The 20732-nt window shown below is 42.4% G+C and overlaps 1 protein-coding gene and 1 non-coding gene across 5 annotated transcripts in view; one reads left to right on the plus strand and one right to left on the minus strand.

The window, feature by feature from the left end:
• The window catches only part of DENND5A (DENN domain containing 5A), a 131825-nt gene that overhangs the window by 55010 nt on the left and 56083 nt on the right, over positions 1–20732 (minus strand). For all 4 annotated transcript variants that reach the window (XM_039470496.2, XM_039470495.2, XM_039470497.2 and 1 more), the window contains one exon: positions 12558–12745. In XM_039470496.2, the coding sequence (XP_039326430.1) occupies positions 12558–12745 (188 nt within the window). The remainder of the gene's footprint in view (positions 1–12557; positions 12746–20732) is intronic.
• On the plus strand, positions 16192–16294 carry LOC120364750 (U6 spliceosomal RNA). Its single transcript, XR_005579897.1, has one exon. It is a non-coding gene; the product is annotated as a U6 spliceosomal RNA (small nuclear RNA).

Consider the following 20732-nt stretch of genomic DNA (forward strand, 5'->3'; position numbering starts at 1 on the left):
GACCCCATATCTTTTTTTTTTTTTTTTTGGAGACAGAGTTTTGCTCTTGTTGCCCAGTCTGGAGTGCAATGGTGTGATCTCGGCTCAGGGCAACCTCCGCCTTCCGGGTTCAAGCAATTCTCCTGTCTGAGATTTCCGAGTAGCTGGGATTACAGGCATGTGCCACCATGCCCAGCTAATTTTGTATTTTTAGTGGAGACAGGGTTTCTCCATGTTGGTCAGGCTGGTCTTGCACCCAAAGTGCTGAGATTACAGGCGTAAGCCACCACACCTGGCAACCCCATCTCTTTAAAAAAAAAAAAAAATTAAAAGATGAAACAATCTATGAAACAATTTTTATACATAACATGTAAAAAGTTCATAACCAAAGAAATCATTAAGACAAAGATAATTAGCCCAACTTAAAAACGAAAATAGGATATGAAAGGCAAACAGAAGAATAGATTAACTTCAAATATATGAAATGATGTTCAATTTCAATTGAACTAGGAAAATGCAAACAAAATATTTTTTACCTTACTGGATCGGCAAAGATTTTAAAGATTTATAATGTCCAATGCTGACATAGTTACTAGGACACAAAAATTACATACATTGTTATTAAGAATATAAACTCGTAACTTTCTAGAGAGAAACTTAGTTTTTTTTTTTTTCCCAGCCCAACCCAAGAATCAGAACATTGCCAGTAATTTTATCTACCTATGTGCTCCTCCCCAATCTAACCCCCTCCAACCTACACACTCCTTTTTTTCTTTTTTTCAGATGGAGTCTTACTGAGATGTCCAGGCTGAAGTGCAATAGCATAATCTCGGCTCACTGCAACCTCCACTTCCCAGGTTCAAATGATTATCCTGCCCCTGCCTCCCAAGTGGCTGCGACTACAGGCACACACCAGCACACCTGGCTAATTTTGTATTTTTAGTAGAGACAAGGTTTCACCACATTGACCAGAATGGTCTTAAACTTGTGACCTGAAGTGATCCACCCGCCTCAGCCTCCCAAAGTGCTGGGATTACAGGAATGAGACACCATGCCCAACCCAACCTACAAATTCCTGATCCTAGGTAATCACTAACCGGAATTCTACATTTATTATCTTTTTGCCTTTTGATTGTTTTTTGTTTTTTTGGTTTTTTTTGAGATGGAGTTTCGCTCTTGTTGCCCAGGCTGGACTGCAACGGCACGATCTCAGCTTACCGCAACCTCTGCCTCCTGGGTTCAAGCGATTCTCCTGCCTAAGCCTCCCAAGTAGCTGAGATTACAGGCATGCACCACCGTGCCCAGTTAATTTTGTATTTTTAGTAGAGACAGGGTTTCTCCGTGTTGGTCAGGCTGGTTTCAAACTCCCGACCTCAGGTGATCCGTCCATTTCAGCCTCCCGAACTGATGGCACTACAGGTGTGAGCCACCTTGCCCACCCTCGTTTTGATTTTTAATTTATTGCATACGTATGTATGCCTTTAAATTTTTACATTTATTTAATTTTATACAGGTTCCCAACTTTTTCTGTTGTTGTTTGTTTGAGACAGTCTTGCTCTGTTGCCCAGTCTGGAGTGCAGTGGCACAATCATAGCTCACCACAGCCTTGAACTCCTGGGCTCCCAAGTAGCTCAGACTATAGGCACACACCATCACACCTGGCTAACTGTTGTTGTTGTTGTTGTTATTGTAGTAGAGACAGAGTGTTGCTTTGTTGCCCAGGTTGGTCTTGAACTCCTGGCCACAAGCAATCCTTCCACATCAGCTTCCCAAAATACTGGGTGGGATTAGGTTTGAGCCACCATGCCCAGCCAGATTTTTAAGTTTTATACAAGGATCATCATTCCCTAAGTGGTCTTTTGGTAGTAACTTCAATCAACATTAGGTTGAGATTCAGCCATTTTGTTTTGTGTAGCTATACTTCATTTTCACTGTTCTATAATATTCCATATGAACCTGACATAATGTATTGATCGGTTTTCCTATTAAAAGACATTTGAGCTGGGCGCGGTGGCTCAAGCCTGTAATCCCAGCACTTTGGGAGGCCGAGGCGGGTGGATCACGAGGTCGAGAGATCGAGACCATCCCGGTCAACATAGTGAAACCCCGTCTCTACTAAAAATACAAAAAATTAGCTGGGCATGGTGGCACGTGCCTGTAATCCCAGCTACTCAGGAGGCTGAGGCAGGAGAATTGCCTGAACCCAGGAGGCGGAGGTTGCGGTGAGCCGAGATCGCGCCATTGCACTCCAGCCTGGGTAACAAGAGCGAAACTCTGTCTCAAAAAAAAAAAAAGACATTTGAGGCCAGGCACAGTGGCTCACGTCCATAATCCCAGCACTTTGGGAGGACGAGGTGGGCAAATCACCTCAGGTCAGGAGTTTGAGACCAGCCTGGCCAACATGGTGAAACCCCGTCTCTACTAAAAATACAAAAATTAGCTGGACGTGGTGGCAGGTGCCTGTAATCCCAGCTACTTGCTGGGATACAGAATAACTTGCACCCAAGGGGTAGAGGTTGCAGTAAGCTGAGACTGCGCCATTACACTCCAGCCTGGGCAACAAAAGTGAAACTCTGTCTCAAAAAATAAATAAATAAATAAATAGGCTGGGCATGGTGGCTTATGCCTGTAATGGGAGGCCAAAGTGGGTAATCACCTGAGGTAAGGAGTTCAAGATCAGCTTAGCTAATATGGTGAAACCCTGTTTCTACTTTAAAAAAAAAAAAAAAAAAAAATTAGCTGAGCGTGGTGGCACGCACCTGTAATCCCAGCTACTCGGGAGCCTGAGGCAGGAGAATCACTTGAACCTGGGAGGCAGAGGTTACAGTGAGCTGAGATCACGCCATTGCACTCCAGCTTGGGCAACACAAGTGAAAATAAAAAGACATTTGAGTTGTTTTTTATTTACTGTATTTACACTGATTGTCATCCATGTTTTCTTGGACTCCTGCAAGATTTTATATATGGGTATATCCTAGGAGTAGAACCGCAGTGTTGTAAGGTATGCAAATATCCACTTTAGAAAATGAAATGATGCCTAGCTGTATTCCAAAGTGGCTGCAACAATTTACATTTTAACTAGCAAACTAACATGATCCTAATGATCCAAATCCCTCCCAAAACTCGGTATTTTAACACTTCTTGAATTTTGCCAACAAAATGAGCATTGTATAGTGCTCATTGTGATTTCACTTCCCTAAGAAATTAAGCGAAATAAAGAAATGTTTTTTTATGCAATGCCTGTTCATATCATATGCCATGTTTCCATTGGGTTGCTTATCATTTTCTTATTGACTTGCAGTTCTTTATAATCTCTTGATATTAACTCTTTGTAGGCTATATATGTTATACATTTCTTCAGTTTTTATCTTTTTTTTCTTCACTTAGAAAATCCAATTTATCAGGCTGGGCATGGTGGCTCACGCCTGTAATCCCAGCACTTTGGGAGGATGGGTGGGTGGATCACCTGAGGTCTGGCCAACATGGCAAAACCTCATCTCTACTAAAAATGCAAAAATCAGCCGGGCATCCTGGCACACAGCTGTAATCCCAGCTGCTTAGGAGGCTGAGGCTGGAGAATTCTTTGAACTTGGCAGGGAGAGGCGGCAGTGAGTCAAGATCGCGCCACTGCACTCCAGCCTGGGCAAAAGTGTTAAGACTGTCTCAATAAAAAAAATTTTTAATCCAATTTATCAATCTTTTATTTTATTTGGTTCGTAGTGCTTTTTATAACCTGTTTATAAAAATCTTTCCCTAGCCAGAAGTCAGAAAGGTATTTATTAATATTTTCTTCTACAAGATTTAAACTTGTGCTTTTGATTTTTTTTTTTTTTTTTTTGAGACGGAGTTTCACTCGTTACCCAGGCTAGAGTGCAATGGCACAATCTCGGCTCACCGCAACCTCCGCCTCCTGGGTTCAGGCAATTCTCCTGCCTCAGCCTCCTGAGTAGCTTGGATTACAGGCATGTGCCACCATGCCCAGCTACTTTTTTGTATTTTTAGTAGAGACGGGGTTTCACCATGTTGACCAGGATGGTCTCGATCTCTTGACCTTGTGATCCACCCACCTCGGCCTCCCAAAGTGCTGGGATTACAGGATTGAGCCACCGCGCCCGGCCGTGCTTTTGATTTTTAACTTCTTAATCCATCTGAAGTTGATTTTGCCATGGTTTACTTTTTTCCCCTACAGATAAACAATTTTTCCAGCTCCATTATTAAATACCTCTTCCTTGAGTACCCCTATTATATATCTAAATCAAGCATTCCCAAACTTTTTACACAGAGGGCCAGTTCACTGTCCCTCAGACCGTTGGAGGGCCACCACATACTGTGCTCCTCTCACTGACCACCGATGAAAGAGGTACCCCTTCCTGAAGTGCGGTGGGGGGCCGGATAAATGTAGTTTGGGGACGCCTGATCTAAATGTTGTTTCATTGATCTGTTTCTCCCTGTAAAGATAGACTTAAATCATCTAGTCATTAAGATCACCTGCCTCATGGGCCCTGTCTATACACCTAACAAAAGAAGGTACTCTGACCCACGAAAGGCACACAGTGCAATCGTTTACCTCCTCAGTTACCCTCTCCTCAGAGGAAAAAAGCAGTTTCTCCAATAGGAAAACAGAAGCAGCTAAAAATAACTGCATCCAGTAAACAATGCTTGGTTGGCTTTTCTCCCACTACTGTGAGCCAAATATAGTCTGTTAAGAATTTTTAAAACTCCAAATGATGCGTCCACATTTGTGGAAACCTTTGGTCAGAGATGGCTAGAGAAGAAATGTGCCCATGCACATTTCAGAGATGAATTAGATTAAGATGGGAGCCTCTGAGTAGACACCACCAGCCATTCTTTGCAAAAATGGGTTGAAGTTAATATACCCCTAGAGACTGCTTTTTAAAAGAGCTAGGCACGGTGGCTCACACCTATAATCCCAGCAATTTGGGTGGCCGAGGCAGGCAGATCACTGTGGTTACAAATTCAAAACCAGCCTTCTGATGCCAGCATGGTGAAATCCCATCTCCACTAAAAATACAAAAAAATTAGCCGGGCATTGTGGTCTGTACCTGTAATCCCAGCTACTCAGAAGACTGAGGCAGAAGAATTGCTTAAACCCATGAGGCAGAGGTTGCACTGAGCTGAGACTGCCACCGTACTCCAGCCTGAACAACAGAGCAAGACAGAAAGAAAGAGAAAAAGAGGGAAAGAGAGAGAGGGAGGGAGGAAGGAGTATAAAAGAAAGCCATTCAATTACTAGACTCATACTGAGGAAGGAGACCCAGGCATCTGGGATCAACTTCCCCTTTGACTGCCACTCTGCATTTCAATAAAAGAAAAGGCTGACCGCCTGGAGCCTCCTGATTCACCTTCCTGTAGGTGGCAGGCTTGGTCTTGGGGAAACTCTCCGGAAGACACTGTTTTTACTTAAAACAAGATCAAACCAGAAACCTTTTCCCATGTGATTCCTAAAACTGTAAACCTGAAACCCTTTCATATGTGATTTCTAAGGCTATAAACCTAAGATTCTTCCATGTGTAATATCTAAAGTATAAGCCTATATGAAAAGGTAGAACCTTCCTTTGTTAAACAAGCTGAATTTGGACAAATTATTCCTCAGCTCCTGGCTGTAATAAACTCCTTCCTTCCCCATTTGGTGTTTGAGAGCTGTTTCCCGTGGCCACTCCTGCTACAATACAATAGCCTCATGCTGTTTCCTCTCACCATACAGAGGGGTTCTGGTACACAGAAGCAACTTACAAACTACTAGAAACTCCTTATATACCCTCTTTCTCAGCTGACAAGAGGTTACTTCTTACATTAACAACTTTGGGGAGAGTAGCCTGGAAGAAGTACTGAACCCCAAGTGATCAGTTTTCCTCTGTTAACCAACTGCCTTGTTGGGAGGGATTATAGGTAGACTTAGTTGCTCTGAGGTAGTGATCACATGGATCCCCTAATCCTAAGAAGTCTCCCAAGTATCTTCTGCTCAAGGTCACAATGCTCCTTCCCAATGCTGAGTTCCTAATACCAAACAACAGCCAGCCTGTTTCTCTAGTCTATCCTCAGGTTATTCATTGAAAAGGAGTTCAACACACAAGATGACTGGAAAAAAGCTACTGAAGGAGTGTCCTGAGAAACTGGGGAGGAGAAGGTAAGCAGGAAAGAAGGGTCCAAGATAGAAAAAAAAGTGGTACCCCTTTCTTTACTCTAATATCCTTTGCTTAATTCTCTAACATAACTGTGGGTGAAATGTTTCTTTACTGAACTCAATGAAGCTCCAAAGAGAAGCACAGGACAAAGGACTCCTCACAAAGGCAGCACTTTCACTTGCTCAGGGCCAGCTGAGCTCATGTGTTGGTGCAAAAAGGAACAAAAAGCTTTTGACAGACTTCTGATACCCAAAGACGGCAGTAACTGATGAATTCTGATTTGGGGGACTAGGAAATGCACACACTCTGTCCCTCTGTAGAATGTCCCTTTTATAAACCAAACTTGCCCCACCTCACTACCCTGATGATGCCCCCTTACACAGTGCCAGGTGAATTTCCCCAGCCCCATCTGATATGATTTGGCTGTGTTCCCACCCAAATCTCATCTTAAATTCTCACATGCTGTGGGAGGGACCCAGTAGGGGGTAGTTGAATCATGGGGGCAGGTCTTTCCCATACTGTTCTCATGACAGTGAATTAAGTCTCACAAGATCTGATGGTTTGATAAGGGGGAGTTTCCCTGCATAAGCTTTCTCTTTGGGGGCTGCCATCCATGTAAGATGTGACTTGCAAGGCCAGGCGCGGTGACTCAAGCCTGTAATCCCAGCACTTAGGGAGGCCGAGGCGGGTGGAACACGAGGTCAAGAGATGGAGACCATCCTGGTCAACATGGTGAAACCCCGTCTCTACTAAAAATACAAAAAATTAGCTGGGCATGGTGGCGCGTGCCTGTAATTCCAGCTACTCAGGAGGCTGAGGCAGGAGAATTGCCTGAACCCAGGAGACGGAGGTTGCGGTGAGCCGAGACCGCGCCATTGCACTCCAGCCTGGGTAACAAGAGTGAAATTCCGTCTCAACAACAACAACAAAAAGATGTGACTTGCTCCTCTTTGTCTTCTGCCATGATTGTGAGGCTTCCCCAGCCATGTGGAAGCATTAGGTCCATTAAACCTCTTTTTCTTCCCACTCTCAGGTATGTCTTTATCAGAAGCATGAAAACAGACTAATACAGCAAATTGATACCAGTAAAGTGGGGCACTGCTTAAAAGATACCCAACAATGTGGAAGCAACTTTGGAACTGGGTAACAGGGAGAAGTTGGAACAGCTTGGAGGGCTCAGGAGAAGACGGGAAAATGTGGGAAAGTTCAGAACTCCCTAGAGACTTGTTGAATGGCTTTGACCAAAATGCTGATAACGATATGGACAATGAAATCCAGGGTGAGGTGGTCTCAGATGGAGATGAGGAACTTGTTGGGAACTGAAGCAAAGGTGACTCTTGTTATGTTTTACCAAAGAGACTGGCAGCATTTTGCCCCTGCCCTAGAGATTTGTGGGACTTTGAACTTGAGAGAGATGATCTAGGGTATCTGGTAGAAGAAATTTCTAAGCAGCAAAGCATTCAAGAGGTCTCTTGGGTGCTATTAAAAGCATTCAGTTTTAAAAGGGAAACAGCATAAAAGTTTAGAAAATTTGCAGCCTGGCAATGCCATAGAAAAGAAAATCCCATTTTCTAAGGAGAAAATCAAGCCAGCTACAGAAATTTACATAAGTAAGGAGGAAATTAATGTTAATCCCCAAGACAATGGGGATAAATGTCTCCAGGGAATGTCAGAGGTCTTCATGGTTGCCCCTCCCATTACAGGCCCAGAGACCTAGAGGAAAAAGTGGTTTCGTGGGCCAAGCGCAGGGTCCCTGTGCTGTGTACAGCCTAGGGACTTGGTGTCTTGCATCCCAGCCATTTTAGCTGTGGCTGAAGGGGCTAATGCTGAGCTCAGCCCGTGGCTTCAGAGGATGCAAGCCCCACGCCTTAGCAGTGTCCACATGGTGTTGAACCTGCAGATACACAAAAGTCAAGAATTGCAGTTTGGGAACCTCTGCCTAGATTTTCAAGGATGTATGGAAATGCCTGGATGCCCAGGGACATGTTTGCTGCTGGGGCAGGGCCCTCATGGAGAACTTCTGCTAGGGTAGTGTGGAAAGGAAATGTGGGGTCAGAGCCCCCATAGAGTCCCTACTGGGACACTGCCTAGTACAGGTGTGAGAAGAGGGCCACCATTCTCCAGATCCCAGAATGGTAGATCAACTGGCAGCTTGCAATGTGTGCCTGGAAAAGCCCCAGACACTCAACGCCAGTTTGTAAAAGCAGCTAGGAGGGAGGCTATACCCTGCAAAGCCATAGGGGTGGAGCTGCCCAAGATCATGGGAACCCACCTCTTGCATCAATGTGACCTGGATGTAAGACATGGAGTCAAAAGAGATCATTTTGGAGCTTTAAGATTTGACTGCCCCACCGGCTTTTGGACTTGCATGAGGCCTGTGGCACCTCTGTTTTGGCCAATTTCTCCCATTTGGAATGGCTGTATTTTTCCAGCACCTGTATCCCCACTGTATCTAGGAAGTAACTAACTTGCTTTTGATTTTATAGGCTCACAAAGAAGGACTTGCCTTGTCTCAGATGAGACTTTTGACTATGGACTTTTGAGCTAATGCTGAAATGAGTTAAGACTTAGAGGAACTGTTGGGAAGACATTTTTGGTTCTGAAATGTGAGAACATGAGATTTGGGAAGGGCCGGCATGGAATGATATGGTTTTGCTGTGTCCCCACCCAACTCTCATCTTAAATTCTCATGTGTTGTGGGAGGGACCCAGTGGGAGGGACCCTGGGGGGGAGGGGGCAGTAGTTGAATCATGGGGTGGGTCTTTCCTGTGCTGTTTTCATGATAGTAAGTCTCATGAGATCTGAAGGTTTTATAAGGGGGAGTTTCCCTTCACAAATTCTATCTTTGCCTGCTGCCATCCATGTAAGATGTCACTTGCTCCTCCTTGCCTTACCTATGATTGCAAGGCTTCCCGAGCCACGTGTAACTGTAAGTCCATTAAACCTCTTTCTTTTGTAAATTGCTCAGTCTCAGGTATGTCTTTATTAGCAGTGTAAAAACAGACTAATACGCTACCCCAAAGCTTCCTTCTAACAGTGTAGTTAAAAGACACCACATATTTTAAAGATGTGCACCAAAATATCAAAAGTAGTTATCTCTGGGTGGTAAATTTTGAGGTAATTTCAATTTTATTCTTTATGCTTTTGTGCACTGTTAGAATTTTTTACTATAAACGTGTCATTTCTGAGATACCCCAAAGTTGTCTTTCAGAGCCAGCTCTTTTCCCCTAGTTGAAGGTTTTCTGCAGGAACTATACAGGCTAATATCCCAGAGCTTACCTGCTAAAAATCAAGGCAGAAAATATCCAGCTACATAACTGCTCCCACAAATGTGTGACTTTCAGAGGGAAAGTATAAATGAACTGGAACTCTGAGATCCAAACCCAAGAACCACTTATGAAGCACACATAGGTAATTCTAGTGTTCTACTGCCACCACTCCTTCCCAAGCAGACTACAGTGAGAGGCCAGAAGCTCAGATGTAAAGTTTGCAGAAGGGATGGGGAATATAGCAACATGGAGGCTTCAACAGCCCAGAACAGAGAGAACTTTTAGGTATCTTTTTTTTTCTTTGAGATAGAGTCTCACTCTGTCACCCAGTCTGGAGTGCAGTGGCGCGATCTCGGCTCACTGCAACCTTCGCCTCCAGGGTTCAAGCAATTCTCCTGCTTCAGCCTCACAAGTAGCTGGGACTACAGGCATGCACCACCACGCCCTGCTGATTTTTTTGTTGTTGTTTTGTTTTTAGTGGAGACAGGGATTTTCCATGTTGACCAGACTGGTCTTTGAACTCCTGACCTCAGGTGATCTGCCCACCTCAGCCTTCCAAAGTGCTGGGATTACAGGCATGAGCCACCGCGCCCGGCCAACTTTTGGGTTTCTTAAGCAGTCCCATTAAGAAACCTGCTGGTCTCTCAGAGGTCCTTTCATATACCCGTACACATGAAGAACACAGAGGCAACAATGTTGAAAGATCTTAGAGGGATCAGAACTTGCCGCAAGTATAAGGAAAGCTGATGCCAAAGAGGAAAATGAAGCTGAGAAATCTGGCTTCTTGCTTAGTGGCCTATTTATTAAATTATGCACATAGCTTGCCTCTTTGGCCTTCCACCTTCAACCATTTTTTGTTATTGTTCTTATTGTGACTTTATAGAATTATAATTAGGTTGATTAAGTCATATCAATATTAAATACACATTTGTTTAAAGCAAACAACAAAAAGCTCTTGTTTCTCCAGTCTTTGATACCTACTCTTCATGTATATGTATGGTACAGTAAGCAAGTACACAAAAAAACTATTATCTAATCACAATGATTTTATCCATCATTTAGATCTTTTCTTCCTTAATCAACCTTGTTCCACCCCAAAGAGCACAATGCTCTATAAAGTGAAAGAAGAAAAAAGGGCAGAAATGGAAGAAGCTACGAGGAAGACAAAGAAGACATTTTTATTCTAAAAATAAAGAAGAGAGAAAAGAGCAAAGAGATGCATTTGACTATAAATTGTTTTTTTTTTTTTTTTTGAGACGGAGTTTTGCTTTTGTTACCCAGGCTGGAGTGCAATGGCGCGATCTCGGCTCACCACAACCTCCGCCTCCTGGGTTCAGGCAATTCTCCTGCCTCAGCCTCCTGAGTAGCTGGCATTACAGGCATGCACCACCATGCCCAGCTGATTTTTTTGTATTTTTAGTAGAGACGGGGTTTCACCATGTTGACCAGGATGGTCTCGATCTCTTGACCTCGTGATCCACCCGCCTCGGCCTTCCAAAGTGCTGGGATTACAGGCTTGAGCCACCGTGCCCGGCCTTTGACTATAATTTAAATATCACAGATGCGGTCTAATTATCAGGGACATTCATCAAATATGCCGCCCAGACATGCCCAACAACATAGTGCTGCCCAGATCCAGTTCCATGAGAATGCTCTCTTCTTGGGGTCTCTCACTCATATTCCTCAGTTATATACAAAAATCTCTACTCCTAAAGAAAAGTTGGTGGAGGGAGGAAACAAAGAGTCATGGTGACGCCAGTGTATGTATACTCCAAAGTCTTCTTCCCAGGCCTTTCTAACAACTATAAGAAATTCGAGGCCGGGCGCGGTGGCTCAAGCCTGTAATCCCAGCACTTTGGGAGGCCGAGGCGGGTGGATCACGAGGTCAAGAGATCGAGACCATCCTGGTCAACATAGTGAAACCCCGTCTCTACTAAAAAAATACAAAAAATTAGCTGGGCATGGTGGCACGTGCCTGTAATCCCAGCTACTCAGGAGGCTGAGGCAGGAGAATTGCCTGAACCCAGGGGGCGGAGGTTGCGGTGAGCCGAGATCGCGCCATTGCACTCCAGCCTGGGTAACAGGAGCGAAACTCCGTCTCAAAAAAAAAAAAAAAGAAATTCGAAGTAGGAAAGCACTTGCCCCAGCTAGTTTCCTAACAGCCACAAAATAACATACCAGTTCTGTTGGTAATTCTAAAAAAAATTAAAAATAAAACAATCTTACTTCTAATCATGCTTTAAATCTACTTTAGAATGAAATAGGAAATACATACTTTAAATCAATTCTTTTCTTAGCCAGGTACAGTGGCTCATGCCTATAATCCCAACACTTTTGGAAGCCAAGGCAGGAGGATTACTTAAGCCCAGTAGTTCGAGACCAGCCTGGGCAACATGGTGAGATCCTGCCGCTACAAAAAATAAAAAACAGCCGGGCGCGGTGGCTCAAGCTTGTAATCCCAGCACTTTGGGAGGCCGAGGCAGGTGGATCACGAGGTCGAGAGATCGAGACCATCCTGGTCAACATGGTGAAACCACGTCTCTACTAAAAATACAAAAAATTAGCTGGGCATGGTGGTGCGTGCCTGTAATCCCAGCTACTCAGGAGGCTGAGGCAGGAGAATTGCCTGAACCCAGGAGGCGGAGGTTGTGGTGAGCCGAGATCGCGCCATTGCACTCCAGCCTGGGTAACAAGAGCGAAACTCCGTCTCAAATAATAATAATAATAATAATAATAATAATAATAATAAACAATTAGCTGGGTGTGGTGGCATGCTCCTGTAGTCCCAACTACTCAGAAGGCTGAGTCAGGAGGCTCACTTGAGCCCAGGAGTTCAAGGTTACGGTAAGCTACGATCATGCTACTGTACCCAGCCTGGGTAACACAGCAAAACACTGTCTCTTAAAAAGCAAAACAAAACAGAAACGATAGTATAAATACAGAAATAACAATGTATCTATGTCAGTTGATAAAGATGATAAGTGTCTCTGGAATAATATAAATTGAACTAACTGTTCATTGTTTTTACTTTTTTCCTGAAAAGTTATTCATATTCACCAAAATAAAAGAAAATAATATTGGTAACACCATATGTGCTAGGTTCATCCAAAGCCCTTCTCGCCCCTTCTCACTCACCCAGAGGTACCAATACTTAAGCTCTCACCTCTTGAGGCAGCTCCAGCTTTGACCGGTCATCCAGGCCATTGGAATGTAAGCCCATCAGGTATGGAACAGGAGCATCTAAGAAATGCAGGAGAGAAGCCGGGAGAATAGGGACATAGACATGCTGCCACTGGAAAGGAAACATGAGAGCTGTAATCGTCTCCGCCACAGTCATCAGTCTCTGGTAATCTGGGTCAAAAAAAAAAAAAAGCACACATACAAATCAGTCAAAAACAAGGTACTTCCTTCCCAAACAGTAAATTAAAACCTTCAATACAATTTCTTATTTAGAAAGGATTAGGATAAACTTTAGCAAGGGTATGCTCAAAGTGATTCCCTTGAGGGTGTCAGAGAGACAACCAAGAGACCCCTGTGGACCACAAATTAAAATATACCTACACACATAGGTCCTTGCTCATAATAAAATCCAATATGGAAATACAACAAAAATAATTAATGGCATCTTGCACCAAATACTATGCCAGAATGTGATAGTAGATCCTCTTAAGAAAGAAGGTAAGAGAACGGAACAAAAAGAAAAAACAGTTGGTCGGGGACCCAGTTCAGCATGGAAGCAAAAAGGCTCATTTCTCACTAAGATACTTCTGCAGAACATCCTGTAAGGAGCTCATGTGAGCTTTGCCTGCAAAATCAAGCACAAAGAACTACAAGGCATGCAGAAGCTGATTTTTCCACATTAGCCAAGCCTACCCTATACCTGGCAACCTTTCCTGAATGAGAACAGCATAAAAATGTTATTTTAACATTTCAATAAAAAGCTTCCTTAGAGGCTGGATGCAGTGGCTCACACCTGTAATCCCAGTATTTTGGATCACTTGAGGTCAGGGGTTTGAGACCAGACTGGCCAACTAGCTGTACTCTGGCCTAGGTGACAGAGCTATACGTCTTCCAAAAAAAAAAAAAAAAGCTTCCCTAGAGCTTGAAAGACCCAGACTTTCTTGATTCAAAACTCTTGTTACAGGTCAGAGATCATAGCCTGAAGGAAAATCTTATGATCAATATTTGGCTGCTCTTCAGAATGTAATTTCTAGCTTTTTTTTTTTTTTTTTAAAGAGTAATATATTGGTAAAGCCAAAAGAACTGACTGGTTAAAGCTGAAATTTGACAAATTACTATTCACAAATATGATGATTTCAGGCATTTAAGAACAAAACAGAAACATACATTTTTTAATTATGTAAGTAAAATTTTTCTGGAATGGGTGGTTTTAAATGAGCTGTCATAGGAATTAAAATGATCTTACGTGCTAAAAATTCACCCTACCACTTAAATCACAGCTTGGTTCATAAAGTAGCTATAAGTAACAAAAACTTTCTAGGAAATAAAGTCTCAGTAGAAAGGGAGTGGAAGCTAAAAAGCAGAAATTGAGCAAAACATCCTACATTTGCTCACTAATAGAGCTTTGAAAGTTGCCTATCACCTTGCTCCTAGATAATCAAAGAAGAGCATAACCTGTAAATAACTTTACTAGTGTGATAAATATATATATTTGGTCTCTTCCCTGATTCCTGAAACACACAGCTCCTAAAACCCTTGGAATCTACTGGGCATTAAGAATCTCTTTTAAGTGACATTGTCTCACTTAAATGCGCCGGGTCCATTTTTATGACTTGTATGTGCAGATAAAGACATCAGACTTGGGACCACTCTATAAATAAGTCCCCTCTAAACAAACTGCAGGCAGCTCCTACATATTTACGAACAATTATAAACTGTCCTGGCAAGTTGCAAAACAATGATTAATTATTATGCTCCCATTTGTGTTCTTTTTAAAAAGCATATGCATAGTATATACACGGTTGTATCTACAAGGAAACAGAAAACAGTGGTAACCTCCCTGAAGGAGAACCAGGGAGCAGAAGTAGAAGTCGTACACTTCACTGTACACTCTTGTAATGTTGTACATTTCTATCCTTCATTGTACACTCTTGAAATCCTGTTTTTCAAGTTAGTTTACACTCTTGGAATGCCTTTTTTCAAGTGAGTGAGTGAGTTACTTGGAGACAGAGTCTTGCTCTGTCGCCCAGGTTGGAGTGCAGTGGTGTGATCTCTGCTCACTGGAAGCTCCGCCTCCTTGGTTCAAGCCATTCTCGTGCCTCAGCCTCTTGAACAGCTGCGACTACAAGTGTGCACCATCATGCCCAGCTAATTTTTTGTATTTTTAGTAGACATGGGGTTTTACCATGTTGGCCATGCTGGTCTTGAACTTCTGATCTCAAGTGATCTGTCCTCCTTGGTCTCCCAAAGTGCTGGGATTACAGGCATGAGTCAACGCACCCGGCCTGAACTTTTATTTTAATATACCATATATCTTTCATAGTGTATTTGTATAATTTAAAGAATATTTATATTAATACATGTGTATTCAACACTTAACATAAAAAGTAGTACATTGGGCCAGGCATGGTGTCTCATGCCTGTAATCCCAGCACTGTGGGAGGCTGAAGAGGGCAGATTGCTTGAGGTCAGGAGTTTAAGACCAGCCTGGCCAATACAGCAAAACCCCATCTCTACTAAACATACAAAAAGTAGCTGGGTATGGTGTTGTGTGCCTATAATCCCAGCTACTCAGGAGGCTGAGGCAGGAGGATTGATTTAACCTGGGAGGCACAGGTTGTAGTAAGCCAGGATTGCGCCACTGTACGCCAACCGAGTGAAATTCCATCTCAAAAAACAAAAGAAAACAGTCGTTATTAAAAACACTGGAAAAGACAGCATTTTTAAAAATTAAGAGATTACTTCTCAGATGTAGGATACTAGATCAAAGAAAAAAGGGCTGCGTGCAGTGGCTCACACCTGTAATCCCAGCACTTTGGGAGGCCAAGGCGGGCACAGTTCACTTGAGGTCAGGAGTTTTGAGAACAGCCTGGCCAACATGGCAAACCCCATCTCTACTAAAAATACAAAAATTAGACAGGTGTGGTGGCACATACCTGTAATCCCAGCTACTTGGGAGGCTGAGGCATGAGAGTTGCTTGAACTTGGGAGGTGGAAGCTGCAGGGGGCCAAGATCGCACCACTGCACTCCAGCCTGGGTGACAGATAGAGACCCTGTCTTTAAAAAAAGGAGTGGGGGGGGGGGGACTTTCAACTTTCTCTGCATTATTTGTGCACATCATATTTATATCTATTTGTTTTTTAAAACGATTATTTTCATTAAGGATACACAAAAAATTTGATATCCAGCTATCATATAGAGAGGGGAAAATAAAATTTGATTCCCTGTGGAACTGTTTTGATTTTATGCCTTAAGCATTCATTATTTTTACAGTAAATGACTACTTTAAACAGTAAAATACCATTAGAGATTTCTCATCAACCTTTACTTAGCCAACTCACTTTACTGATTGATATTCCCCACTCTGAGTAAAGCATATATTGCTCCCACTCATTTGTTCCCAAACCTGTGCTAGCTGAACTTACTACTAGATTATATAACATAACCAAATACAGTGTACATAAATGGCAAACTCTGAGGGCAAAAAGAAAGAATAGCTATTTCTCTGAAAACAATATTAAATGCTTTTAAAAGACTCAGTGATGCGAAGTCACTAAAAAAAACACTGTATTGAATTAGGCATATCATGAAGCAATTAAGAATAAAAAACTAACGCTTGCTTTAACAGCACATATACTAAAATTGGAAAGATATAGAGAAGATTAGCATGGCCCCTTCACAAGGATGACACGAAAATTTGTGAAGCGTTCCATATTTTAAATTACTCTAAAAAAAAAATAAAAATAAAAATAAACACTAGAGAACACTACAAATCTAGAGGTAGTCTCTACTCTTGTTCTTTGACAAGGTTCTTTAAGTTATCACTCCACTTTAAAAAAAAAAAAAAAAAGTAATTAGGGCCGGACGCTGTGACTCACGCCTGTAATCCTGGTACTTCAGGAGGCCTAGGCGGGTGGAGGTCAAGAAATCGAGACCATTCTGGCCACACGGTGAAACTCTGTGCCTACTAAAAATACAAAAATTAGCTGGGTGTAGTGGCATGCACCTGTAGTCCCAGCTACTCAGGAGGCTAAAGAAGGAGAATCGCTTAAACTTGGGAGGCAGAAGTTGCAGTGAGCTGAGATCACGCCACTGCACGCCAGCCTGGCCACAGAGCGAGACTACCTCTCAAAACAACAACAACAACAACAACAACAATAACAAGAAAATCTAGTCAATGCATTATGGGTGTGGGTTATGCAAGAAAAGCAATGCACATATCTGATTTGTGATTTCGTAATCATGGGAAATGGCTGGACTCCTCATCAAAGATTATTGACTATACAGTTGTATGTTTTAAGTTAAATTACTTAGGCCAGGTGCAGTGACTCACACCTGTAATCCCAGCACTTTGGGAGGCCAAGGCCAGTGGATCACCTGAGATCAGGAGTTTGAGACCAGCCTGGCCAACATGGTGAAACCTCATCTCTACTAAAAATACAAAAATTAGCCAGGCTTGGTGGCGCGCACCTGCAGTCCCAGCTACTGGGGAGGCTGAGGCAGGAAAATCACTTGAACCCAGGAGGTGGCGGTTGCAATGAGCTTAGATCCTGCCATTGCACTCTAGCCTAGGCAACAAGAGGGAAACTCTGTCTCAAAAATAATTTAAAACTAAATAATTTAATTATAAAATTAATTGTATATATCATGTTTAGGATTCTGTGACCTGACTGTTTTGGTTTCCAATCAACTACTCTACTAGGCCACTTCAGATAAAGAGCTTCTGTTTCGCATATAATCTTAAAATAAGGCCAGATGCAGTGGCTTATGCCTATAATCCCAGCACTTTGGGAGGCCAAGAAAGGCGGATTGCTTGAGCCCAGGAGTTCAAGATCAGCCTGGGCAACATGGCAAAACCTTGTCTCTACAAAAAAATACAAAAACTAGCCAGACGCAGCAGCATGTGCCTGTAGACCCAGCTATCTAAGAGGCTAAGGCAGGAGAATCATCGGAGTCTGAGAAAGTCAAGGCTTCAGTGAGTCACGATTATGTCACTGCACTCCAGCGTAGGTGACAAAATGAGACCCTGTCTGAAAAAACAGTAATAATAATAATAATTTTTAAACAACTAATTAAAAATTGTGCTATTGAAAAAACACTATTTCTATATGAACTAAAGAATAAGTCGTATCCAGAAGCAAATAAAATGACCTATACCAAAAAGAAAACACCGTTTAAAACTGCCAATTCAATGTTCCAAAAGGTTACACTTTCAGAATCTTACAATTCAGCCTGCATTCCTTTTCCCTCAATAACACTCCTTTTCTATTCAGAAGGCAGGACATGCAGCAGCCAAAACCAACTGCTGTGGTGAAAGCTTGTTTTTGGCCAGAGTGATTTTTATCTACACAAGGAAGATGCCTTTGAATCATTAATAAAAACTACTTCAAGAAAACCAACCTAAATTGTTTAAAGCACTCTATTAACAACAAAAAGCATAATTTACATCCAATGAAAAGTAATCCACTCTACTTTGGCCTCAGCCAGGCTCAGCAATATCCAGGAAATTTCTGGAAAAAGCTTTATCTTGTCCATGTTCAGCATGACTTTAGGTCCTAAGTTCAATTCAATTCTACATACTAACCATCTCAATTACATTAGAACCTCTTATAAAATTCTTATTATGGATACAAGAACCCATATTCTAGGAAATACAGAAGCAGCTCAGATGGAACAATGTTATTTTTCCACTGTGTTCATCATATTTGTTTCAATCCTCCTTTCCTTGCCTCTAAACAACCCCCCAACACACACACACTGTATTATAGGTACCTAAAAGCCTACTGTATCTTCTAACACTCTATATAGTTTGGTTTCCTCCTCTCTGTTCTGTTCTAAACAAGAGTTCTTCCATATTTAACTAAGTTTCATTTCAAATTATTTTTATCAAATTCCAGCCAATAAATAGCTAGGAAAGCAATATGATTTGTCCAAGTCTATATTTCACCCAGAGACAGGAGGCTGTAACTTCATATCTTAAACTATAAGTTGCAAAGAGAAGCCTCAGGAACTACATTCAGCCAACAGATAATGTTTGGCCTACAGTGTTTAAGAAGAACATTGTTGCCAATATTTAAAAATCAGAGATTTCGGCCGGGTGCGGTGGCTCAAGCCTGTAATCTCAGCACTTTGGGAGGCCGAGGCGGGTGGATCACAAGGTCAAGAGATTGAGACCATCCTGGCCAACATGGTGAAACCCCGTCTCTACTAAAAATACAAAAAATTAGCTGGGCATGGTGGCACGTGCCTGTAATCCCAGTTACTCAGGAGGCTGAGGCAGGAGAATTGCCTGAACCCAGGAGGCGGAGGTTGCGGTGAGCCGAGATCACGCCATTGCACTCCAGCCTGGGTAACAAGAGTGAAACTCTGTCTCCAAAAAAAAAAAATTAGAGATTTCATATAAAAAATCTGGGTCCTCATGAAATACAAGAATATTTAGTCACATCAGGCCAGTATACCCACAAGGAATTAACTGGAGCTAATTCATAGCTGTCTACTTTACATGAGGTATGTGCTCTTTCAATCCCAGCATTTCAGGAGGCCAAGGCGGGCGGATCACCTGAGGTCAGAAGTTCAAGACCAGCCTGGCAAGTCAACATGTTGAAACCCCATCTCTATTTAAAAAAAAAAAAAAAAAAAAAAAATTAGCTGGGCATGGTGGTAGGTGCCTGCAATCCCAGCTACTGAGGAGGCTGAGGAAGGAGAACTGCTTGAACCCAGGAGATGGAGGTTGCAGTGAGCCAAGATTGTGGCACTGCACTCTAGCCTGGCTGACAAAGCAAGACTCCATCTCAAATTTAAAAAAAAAAAAAAAAAAAAAAAAAAAAACACCATTTTGCCAGCTTGGGCAATAAAGCCAGACCCTAGTTCCACTAAAAACAAATTTTTTTTTTAATTAGCCAGGCATGGTGGTGGGCACCTGTAGTTCCAGCTACTTGGGTGGCTACAACAGGAAGATCACTTGAGCCCAGAATATCAAGACTGCACTGGCCCATTATTGTGCCACTGCACTCTAGCCTGGGCAACAGAGTAAGATCTTATTTCTTTAAATAAATAAATAATTTTTTTAAGGCTGGTCACAGTGGCACCTGTAATCCCAGCACTTTGGGAAGCCAAGGCAGAAGGTTGAACCCAGGAGTTTGAGATCAGCTTGGGCAATATAGTGAGACCCCATCTTCATAACAAATAAAAAAAATTAGCCAGGCATGGTGGCACGTGCCTGTAGCCCCAGCTACTGAGGAAGCTGAGGTGGGAGGATCACTTGAGCACAGGAGGATGAGGCTGCAGTGAGCCATAATGGCACTACGGAACTCCAGCCTGGGCAACAGAGTGAGATCCTGCCTCAAAAAGGGAAAAAGGAAAAAAAGAAAATCATCATTTTGCAACCATCCTAGAAATAACTAATTCAGAATATAATCATCAGTAGATGCTAAACTATTAGACATCTGTAAACTGCAAATATGATACAAAAAATAAAAACTTTTAAAAAAGATTAGGCAAAACTTTAAAAAAGAACAGAATAATTAGTTTCAAAGTATCTCCTCACAACTTACATGTTAATTACCAAGGGAAAAATTATAACTTTCCAGTTAAGAAACCGCAGACACCATCTTAACCAAGTGAGCAGATTAGTATCACCAAATATGGGACAAAATGACATCATATGGCTGCCTCCTATAACCACGAAAACTGACAGTATGTGCCTCCTAATAGAGAGAAGAACATCATCACTTCTATGGTATTTCTGGAAAAATTTATAATCTGAATCTCATCATAAGAAAACATCAGACAAAACCAAATTAAGGGACATTCTATAAAATAACTTGCTTATACTCTTCAAAACATCTATGTCATGAAAGACAAAGGCTGAGAAACTCACAACTAAAAGCAATGCATGATATTGCACTAGATCCTGAATAAGGTTTTTTTTTTTCTTTTTTGAGACGGTGTCTCGCTCTGTCACCCAGGCTGGACTGCAGTGGTTCGATCGCGGCTCACTGCAACCTCTACCTCCTGGGTTCAAGTGATTATCCTGTCTCTGTGTCCAGAGTAGCTGGGATTACAGGCACGTGCCACCATACCTGGCAAATTTTTTGTATTTTTAGTAGAGACAGGGTTTCACCATGTTAGCCAGGATGGTCTCGAACTCCTGACCTC

This window comes from Saimiri boliviensis, chromosome 6 (assembly GCF_048565385.1).
Source record: "Saimiri boliviensis isolate mSaiBol1 chromosome 6, mSaiBol1.pri, whole genome shotgun sequence".
NCBI lineage: Eukaryota > Metazoa > Chordata > Mammalia > Primates > Cebidae > Saimiri > Saimiri boliviensis.